The sequence below is a fragment of the Streptopelia decaocto genome (genome assembly GCF_964273445.1).
Source record: "Streptopelia decaocto genome assembly, chromosome: 6".
NCBI classification, from domain to species: Eukaryota; Metazoa; Chordata; class Aves; order Columbiformes; family Columbidae; genus Streptopelia; species Streptopelia decaocto.
Genome location: NC_138660.1, coordinates 628870 through 638611, shown reverse-complemented (window position 1 = coordinate 638611; position 9742 = coordinate 628870). Strand labels below are relative to the sequence as shown.

The 9742-nt window shown below is 58.1% G+C and overlaps 1 protein-coding gene across 1 annotated transcript; it reads left to right on the top strand.

The window, feature by feature from the left end:
• Window positions 1-266: 266 nt before the first annotated feature.
• On the top strand, window positions 267-8778 carry MINDY4B (MINDY family member 4B; the record flags this gene model as incomplete). Its single annotated transcript, XM_082055276.1, has 11 exons — window positions 267-373; window positions 1055-1213; window positions 2306-2483; window positions 2704-2795; window positions 3428-3593; window positions 4014-4079; window positions 4596-4666; window positions 6316-6388; window positions 6816-6980; window positions 7077-7257; window positions 8645-8778. The coding sequence occupies 11 exons, from the start codon at window positions 267-269 to the stop codon at window positions 8776-8778; spliced, it is 1392 nt and encodes a 463-aa protein (XP_081911402.1).
• Between the last annotated feature and the right edge of the window lie 964 nt (window positions 8779-9742).

Genomic DNA, 9742 nt, shown 5'->3' with positions numbered 1-9742 from the left:
CCTGCCCGGGGCTGAACGCTGCTCCCGGCCCCGCGGAGCCCTGCCCGGGGCTGAACGCTGCTCCCGGCCCCGCGGAGCCCTGCCCGGGACTTACGTTACCCGGCACGCTGCTGCCCCGCGCAGCCACACGGCTGTGACCAGCGCTAATGAAAGATTAATCCCGGTGTGACGGCGGGAGCTGCCATCGGGCAGATGGGACGCGGGCACCTCGAGAGCCGCCGCTGCCGCAGCCCCGGCCCCGCAGCCCCAGCGTCGCCCGGGAGCCCATGGGGGACCGGGGGGCCGCGCCGGCCGCGCCGCGGACGGAGCTGGAGGAGATCACCAGCAGAATTTCAGACCTAAACAAATGGAGAGAAATTTTTAGTTTCCATGGGTAAGATTTTTATTCTGCTTCATTATCATGCTTTTAGTTCCAGGTAGTTTTTAATATAATTTTTTAAAGTTACGCTTTATTACAATACTTCTGTGACCATGGAAAATGGTCTTTGTGTACCCAGTAATGCAAATAACTACAGCTTTTCCTTTCCTTTGGGGTTCTTTTCTGGCTGGTGTTCTGTTTCTTCACATATCAGCGACGCCTTTGTCGTTTGTGGGGTTTTTAATCTGCATTTTGTTTTCCTCTTTCAGTTTGGAAATCAGTAACACAACCCATCAGGTAACTGTTTCTCTGAAAGGTACCGTTTTGTGTTTGTCCAGCGTTTTTGTGACTGTTCACCAGGTTAGCACATTGAGGACATCACACCTGCATGTGCAGCACAGCAAACAGTTCCATGGGGATTTATTTCTTATGCTCCTCCATTAAGAAACACGCATTTTCTTCAGATATTTTAGAGGAATGTCTTCCTGATCTAAAAGTGGTGGAGCAGTCCAACATGAATTAACCTTTCTGTCTAAAAGTAATGGTTTCATTCTCAATTTTAGAACACAGGGTAAAAAAAATAATAATCAAACAAACAAAAAATCAACACACAACAAATCAAGACTTCTGAAGTATTTGGGAAACCTGCAAGGCATCAGCGTTGGCCACTGACCGTCTGCTCCTCTCCCTGCCCAGGGCAGCGCTGGCCGGGGAGCCCCTGGAGCCCCTGGAGCCCCCGGAGCCCCTGGAGCCCCTGGAGCCCAGGACCCCCTGCATGGCCCCCCCGCCAGCCCCCGTGCCCTCCTGCTCCCTGCGGCCACGGGCGGCCGCCCCATCTCCTCGGCCATGGACACGGTGAGCAGTGCCATGGGTACACGAGCGGTGCCATGGGTACACATGAGCGGTGCCATGGGTACACATGAGCAGTGCCGTGGGTACACGAGCGGTGCCATGGGTACACATGAGCGGTGCCATGGGTACACATGAGCAGTGCCGTGGGTACACGAGCGGTGCCACGGGTACACATGAGTGGTGCCATGGGTACACGAGCGGTGCCATGGATACACATGAGCAGTGCTGTGGGTACGCATGAGCAGTGCCGTGGGTACGCATGAGCGGTGCCACGGGTACGCATGAGCGGTGCCACAGGTACGCATGAGCAGTGCCATGGGTACACATGAGCGGTGCCACGAGTGAACATGAGCGGTGCCATGGGTACACATAAGCAGTGCCATGGGTACACGAGCCGTAATCTGATCTCACTAAAAGAAAGAACCTGGGAAACCTTACCGGGCGCTACGGCACACTGCTGGGCTGCAGCCTGTCGGCTGGACCAGAGGTATAGAGTTGTCATGAGTTATTGATGAGGCTTTTAAAGAACATAGTTGCAACGTAACCTTAAAACCAAGATGCTATAATTCTCATTAGAGAATAGCTCAAATACCAAAGTGTAACGTTTCCCTGTTCTTTGCTGCTTTCCCAGCGAACAGCCTCAGAACAGAGGCAGAATTTCAGATCAGTGAGATATTTCTGCTCTGACCCCAGTACCTAGTTTGGGGGGCACTGGTGACAGGAGCCGTCACCAGCAGCTCGGGGGCTCTGGGGGTGATGGCAAAAGGGTCCCCAGCGCCAGCATCACTGCCCATGCCCTCCCACACCAGACCAGTCCCCAGCCACCTGGGCACAACCTCAGTGAGAAGCTCAAGGGCTTCATGCCCGAGATGGGGCCGTAGGCTGGGCCGCGGTACCGAGCACGCGTCTGAGAAACGTCCCGTCCCGGTGAGCGGCACCCGCCTGCCCCGGAGCTCTGCCGGTGCTGAAAGTGCTGGTTGATGAAACCCAGCGATACAGCCAGAGATGGCAAGCAGATCTGGTTTAGCTGGGAGCCACGTGGTGCTTTGATCACACGCACTGAACCTGCATCCCGGGGCCCCGCTGGGTTTACAGATCCACGACACGGGATGTGCCGCGAGCTGACCCCAGCCCGTCTCTCTCCTCCTCCAAGGGGCTGCGGCAGCTGCTGTTTGGAGACGTGTCCCACCGCTTCAGCTGCGAATGGACACAAGCATGCTTCAGGTTCCGCGAGCCGTACTCCGACCTGGCCTACGCTTTGGAGGCAGAAGAGGTAAATGTGTTGGTGCGGTGACTGGCACCGTCTCCCCAGCAACTCAGCCACTCACAGCAGCGAGTGCTCTGCGCGCCTGCGACCCACGGGCTGCACCCCTGCAGCCCCTGCCTGCACCCCACACCTGCACCCCTGCACCCCACACTCTGCACCGCTGCACCCCACATTCTGCACACCTGCACCCCTTGTCTGCACCTCACACCTGTACCCCTGTTTCTAGGGGGGAACAAGAGCCGTTTTGATGGCTGTACAAGCACACATCATTAAATACCTGCTCTTCCTAAGAAACACGGAGTATACTCACCTGGAAAGGTAGGAAGCTGAGCCTCTTCCCTCTTTCCTTGCATTATTCGGACTAAGTCAGACTAGTACCAGCCTCTGGGTTTAGCCAAACCAGACTCCAGTTCAGGTTTGCAGCTACAGACGGGGATTTTCACCCAGGAGAAAAGCCGTGTCTGACTCCCACGCAAGGCCTTTTCCCACCAAAACACTTGGTTTTGTAGCAGTGGCACTGGGTTCCTTGTCCCACCCCCGGCACCGCGGCCGCAGCCGGGGCAGCGCTCGGGCAGCACCGGTGCGGCACAGCTGTGCACCGGGCTCAGCCCTCGGTGCCGGGACAGCCGGGGCAGCCCCGCCGGGGCGGGAGCCCCACGGCAGAGAGGTCGCTCCCGGCGCGTGGGGAGCACGTCACAGCAGCAGTGACAGCACCGCGTGAAGAGGGGAAATCTCCAGGCAGACGGGCACAGCTGGATGCGCAGCCGTCTGCTGCACGAACCCCTCGGCTCCTGTGCTCCCACTCGTCAGGGCTGCCCGTTCCCCGTCACCGGGTGCTGCGGCGGGCAGCACCCTGGGCTCCCACCAGCCCTGCTGGAACCGGGCTCAGCTGCAGGGGGGCGCTCAGCAGCCCTAGGGGGGCTCTGCCACGGACCCCCCTCCCTGGCCAGGCTGTGCAGGATAAGCCGCCGGGAGCAGGGGACGGCGCTGGCCGCGGCCCTGGCGGACACGCTGTGGGCAGCGGGAGGAGGAAGGACGGCCATCATCTGCCTCATCCCCACCACCGTCCACGCTGCGCCGAGCAGGGACCGCAGAGCTGACAGCTTCACCGAAAGGGTGAGTGTGAAAACACCTTCTGCAAACAGCAGCTTCTCTAAAGATACGTTTGGCCTGAAATTCTTAAAGACAAGAAAGGTAAAATCTCATAAAGCTGTTCGCTAGTTTGGGGGGCACCATTAACCGTGGTGTGTCACCCCACGTCCCGGTGCCGCCTGAGACACTCGCGCCCCCGGCAGCGGCTCCTCCCAGCCCGGTGCCGCCGGTCCCGCCGAGCTGCCCTCCCGCGACCGGGACGCACCGGCCGCGGCTGCTCCAGCTCCTGTGCGGGCTGAGCTCCCCAGCTCAGGAGGGGCAGCCAACTCCTCTCCCGCGTTAGTCCTTCATTTGTCTAAAGGAAGCTCTGGATTAAAAACCTCGGCTTTCTGGTATAATTAACGTCTCCTTTACAACATCCTTCCCTGCGCTTATGCCCAACAGGTCCAGCTCTTCGAGTTTGGTGAGAAAGCAGCAGCTCAGGAGTTCATCTTTGACCATATAAACTGTGTAAGTGAGGGATATTTGCTTTATTCTGATTTATTTTGTTGCTTGCTTACATCTTATTTCCCATTCGAAAGCGAAGCTGATGGAGATGGATGGTTTCACGTTCAGCAGACGTTCAGACGTTCACTACAGTCAGTTCGTGGGTCGTTTCCAGCCTCTCCCACTCCCACTAAATTCCCCGGGACTTTTCCACCAGTGTCAGCACCGCAGTCCACAAACGCCGGGTGAACGGGGCAGCACCCTGCACATTCTCAAATATAAAATACTGGTCCTCGCACCTTCAGCAGAAATCTGGGAAAAAGTGTATAAAAACAGTTTAGTCAATAACTGGAAGTTTCTTCTTTCTTTTTTTTACCCGATTCTGTCCAACAGAATTCGTTACAAAATCTTCCCGGAATAACACATTGTTCATTTGGCTCCACATGCTCACCAGAGGTTGCATTTAAGCAGAGGAATTGTTTTAATTAATCATATATGTGCCATAGCTCCTTCCCAGTGATTACCTATTTCTTTTTCCAGTTCAGGGGTGAAGGAAGTCATGGAGTGATCCTGTATTTATACAGCTTGCTCTTCTCTAGGACACTGGAAAGGTACATTTCATTTGTTTCTGTAGTTTAGTTACATCTTCCGCTCTTTTCCCTGTTTTACTGAATGTCCACTTTCAGTGCAAGGCGGGGAAGCTGCTGTCCCAGGGGTGAGTGCAACCCGCACGCTGTGTTTGATGGGTACGGGTGTCACACACCAAAAATACAACAACGCGCTGCATAGAACCAGGAGTTCCCCAGTAACACCACAGTCACTGTCACAGTTTATTTAAACACAGAAGAATTCTGCCACGGTGACCGTGCTGGGAGGGATCACTGGTCTTTCTAAACCCCATGTGATTAGATTTGGGAAAAGATGCTTTGGAAAGGCAGATTTATACCGATATGAAACGTGATTCATACCAACGTGACACTACGATAGCTATGTAGCAAAAAACCGCCGTGTTGCCTCCACCAGCTGTGTCCGGGCGCACCGGGCGCTGCCGAGGCCGCTCGCAGGAACTGCACCCACAGGAACCCCAGCGTGTCCCGGGGTTGATCTGACCCTGAATTTGCACCTTAATGGGACAGCCCTGAAGGCAAGAGCGCCAGCTGAGCACCCAGTGCTGGTGGGGCCAGCGCTGCTCTGCCAGGCAGCACCCAGGGGTCAGGGCAGCACCCAGGGGTCAGGGCAGCACCCAGGGGTCAGGGCAGCACCCAGGGGTCGGGGCAGCACCCAGGGGTCAGGGCAGCACCCAGGGGTCGGAGCAGCACCCAGGGGTCGGGGCAGCACCCAGGGGTCAGGGCAGCACCGAGGGGTCAGGGCAGCACCCAGGGGTCAGGGCAGCACCCAGGGGTCGGGGCAGCACCCAGGGGTCGGGGCAGCACCGAGGGGTCGGGGCAGCACCGAGGGGTCAGGGCAGCACCCAGGGGTCGGAGCAGCACCCAGGGGTCGGGGCAGCACCGAGGGGTCGGGGCAGCACCCAGGGGTCAGGGCAGCACCCAGGGGTCGGGGCAGCACCCAGGGGTCAGGGCAGCACCGAGGGGTCGGGGCAGCACCGAGGGGTCAGGGCAGCACCCAGGGGTCAGGGCAGCACCCAGGGGTCGGGGCAGCACCCAGGGGTCAGGGCAGCACCGAGGGGTCGGGGCAGCACCCAGGGGTCAGGGCAGCACCCAGGGGTCGGGGCAGCACCGAGGGGTCGGAGCAGCACCCAGGGGTCGGGGCAGCACCCAGGGGTCAGGGCAGCACCCAGGGGTCGGGGCAGCACCCAGGGGTCGGAGCAGCACCCAGGGGTCGGGGCAGCACCCAGGGGTCGGGGCAGCACCCAGGGGTCAGGGCAGCACCGAGGGGTCGGGGCAGCACCGAGGGGTCAGGGCAGCACCCAGGGGTCAGGGCAGCACCCAGGGGTCGGGGCAGCACCCAGGGGTCGGGGCAGCACCGAGGGGTCAGGGCAGCACCCAGGGGTCAGGGCAGCACCCAGGGGTCGGGGCAGCACCCAGGGGTCGGGGCAGCACTGAGGGGTCGGGGCAGCACCCAGGGGTCAGGGCAGCACCCAGGGGTCGGGGCAGCACCCAGGGGTTGGGGCAGCACCGAGGGGTCGGGGCAGCCCAGCGAACCCGGGAGTCCATGCAATTTCTCCCTGTTTCCTGTCGATCGGACGTTGAATTACAGTGACCGCCTCTCATGCTATTGTAACTCCTTGTGCTTGCTCCAGGCTCCAGGAAGATTTAGGCTGCACAGCAACTCCTCTGTTGAAATCCAGTTCTGGAAACATCACCTGTACAGAGGTAAGATTGGCATAATTCCTCATCTTTTTTTATTATTCCCACACTTTATTTAGGAAAAAATTCTCACTTGTTAATCCAATGAAAAAGAAAGCACAAGGCTATGGAAAAATACTTTGCAAATGTTAATAATGACTGTCTATTTAAAAAATGGATTATGAAGATGATGACGATAATAATAATAATTATTATTATAATTATAAAGCCACGGGTAGTCGGGCTTTCCTAGCTGACCATGGGCACAACAGAACTGGGCACAGGACACCAGCTGCCATTTTGCACAGGGCCTTGGCTCTGTGCTGCATGGCGTTCCCACGGCCGTGTCCCCACGGCTGTGTCCCCACGGCTGTGTCCCCATGGCTGTGTCCCCATGGCCACGTCCCCACGGCCGTGTCCCCATGGCTGTGTCCCCACGGCTGTGTCCCCACAGGCCCTGCTCAGCCTCGTCCTCAGGGGCCGAGCGATCCCGTGTGAGCTGGACGTTGGCCACGAGCCATGGCGCGGCGGTGTCGGTGGTGGCGATGGCGGGGCCGCGGCGTGCCGGTGCAGCCCGGTGGGATACCTGCGCAGGGACCAGGCACCCACGGAGCCACAGGTGAGCTGGCACAGCCCCGCGGCTGTACCCCACGTCCCCAGAGCGGACAGCAGGCTCTGGGGACAGGGGCCGCCGTGACCCCGCTCTGTCCCCCAGGTGTGCCGCGGGCTGCGCACGCCGCGGCTGCCCGTCTGGCTGTGCGGCACGGCCGGCAGGCACGGCGTCCTGTTCAGCACCGACGTGCGGCTGCTCCGCGACTGGCGCGTGGAGAGACGCTTCCCCCTGCTCCTGTGCAGCGGGCGGCGGGCGCAGAGCACCACGGCACGGCTGACCGTCGGTACGGACCCGCGCACCGGGCACACGGGGTGGCTGGCACACACCGGCCACGTATGGCCGGCATACAGGCGCAGCTGGGCGTGCCAAGTTACACAGGGCGACAGTCCGCATTTAACGCATACACACCCACACTGTATGTAATAGTGACCTTTCACAGAGGAGCCTACTCCAAACAACAGCGTGAAAACACACAAACACGGCTTTGACAGGACCGTGGCCATGTTAGGAGGGGCGATGCTCTCAAGCAGGCGGCCCATTGCTGGGAATAGCTGTAGGGTATTTTCTATAGGGTATTTTCTACAGCAGCAGCAGCTGCCCTGGCTCCCCGGCACGGCAGACGCTGTGCAGGGTGCAGCGAGGCCGTGATGCTGTGTGGGGGCGAGCGGGGCTCCGAGCCGCCCCAGCCGCGGGGCACGCAGCACTGACCGCCAGCGGGCGCAGCTCAGCGCCCCATCCGAGCACAGCGCCACACGGGGCTTCACCGCTACGTCCCCTGTTCTCACACGAGGGCAAAGAGTTTCTATTGGAGAAGTGGCAGGTTTTCAGGATACCAGATGCAACTGTCACTCCTGTGTTGAGTACTCACTACAGACATATTGTTTAACACCATGTTTCACCTTCTGTTGCTGCGAAGCCCCCTCAGTCCCACAGGAATGCCCTGCTGAGTGTGGCAAAGCGCCCACACAGCCGCCCCTGCCACGGGACAACCCCAGGAGACAGCGTTCCTGGAGGCACAAAGTACAACAGCAACCAGAATCGTTTCATGATTCATTCAATACTCTGAATAAACCTATTTCTAACGCAGCGCTGCCGGCGTGCAGGAGGGGTTAACAGCCCGTTTTCAGCAGCTACCTTACACTTAAGTTTGCGTGTTCCTGCCCAGCAGCAGGTGCCACCATGGCCCTCGTGTGCCACCTCCGGTTCACAGCAGGAGGAGTGAACTGCTCCTTGCAGCTTCCAAGGGGTTGTGAACCAGGCTGCGTGCTCAGGATGCGAGGTTCTCGGTTTTCTGTGCCACTGGGCACCATTTGCCTTCACTTTCTGAGCACCCAGCGCCTTTTCCTCGCTCTCCTTGCACTGTGACATTTACAGTACAACACTTGAAACCACCACACTAAAGTCTGCATCTGCAGGAAAGAAGGGTGACTGGAGACTCTCGGTCATGATTCACAGCGTGACTGCAAATAAGGATGCGCGCATCTGCTCAGAAACAGCACGCAAGCACGCCCTGCGAGGAGCCAGAGCCGGGTCACAGCACCCGAGGTCCCCCCGCGGGGCAGCCCCGGCTCCGCAGCACACACGCCATCCAGCCCCTTCTGCTTCGCACCTCAAAGTGTTTTTACAAGGGCTGGGGTTTTTAGACCTTTTTTTAACTGTTTCCTCTTCAGACACTCACTCACACCCCTGGGAAGAGGACCGAAGCGAAGACCCGGGGAAGAGGCGCCCGTCCCTGGAGATGGACGTCAGGAGCAAGTGGGCAGGGGCGACCATCACCTGCAATGGGACTGACCCCTTCTTCTGAGGATCCAACGGGACAGACCCCTTCTGAGGATCCAACGGGACAGACCCCTTCTTCTGAGGATCCAATGGGACAGACCCCTTCTTCTGAGGATCCAACGGGACAGACCCCTTCTTCTGAGGATCCAATGGGACAGACCCCTTCTTCTGAGGGGTCCAAAGAGACTGACCTCTTCATCTGAGGGGTCCAATGGGACTGACGTCTTCTTCTGAGGGGTCCAAGAAGACAGACCCCTTCTTCTGAGCAGTCCCTGCATCTCCCATTCACTCCAGTTTCATCAGCAAAGCAGCGTCTGGTGCGCCGAGGGCCGTGCTGCTCGGAGGCGCTGCTCGCGCTGCTCGCACGGGGAGCCGGCGCCGGGGAGGCCAGCCGCCGCCTCGCTGCACAGCTTCCCAGCTGGCAGGACGCGGGTTCTGCTGTCCCAGGACAGCCGGCAGAAAAGGGGGCAGCAATTTGCTTTCCTCCCATGCCAGGGGAGATGCTAAAGAAATCCAGGTGTCTCTTAAGAGTGCACTGGAAGTGAAATCAATATTAAGAGCTGACAATACTGCGTGCGCCTCATTTATTTAATCCCGTGTGTGCAACTGCTGCAGAGGAGTGGCGTGCACCTCACTCTAAAGAGAGAAGCAGCAATATGCTTTATCGAGGTAAAATAATAATTTGACGGAGTTTAATTAATTAGATAGAATTAAACAGTTAAACATGGTTTGACAAGGTTCAACTAGTTTGATGGCAAGGGTCACCTTAGTAATTACTGCATGGAGGAAATATACAGAGGAAAATCAAGCACGGGCAGGCACATCGCTGCTCACTCACATTAACCGCTTTCCACTTCCTTTTTTATAGACACCACCCAAAAAAGACCTGTTAGTCATACCAAAATGTGTGTTGCTAACGACAACTGTACTGAAAACAATAAACCTTTCTGCAACCAATCTGTAACTCTGCTTTAAATGACTTGAATTAA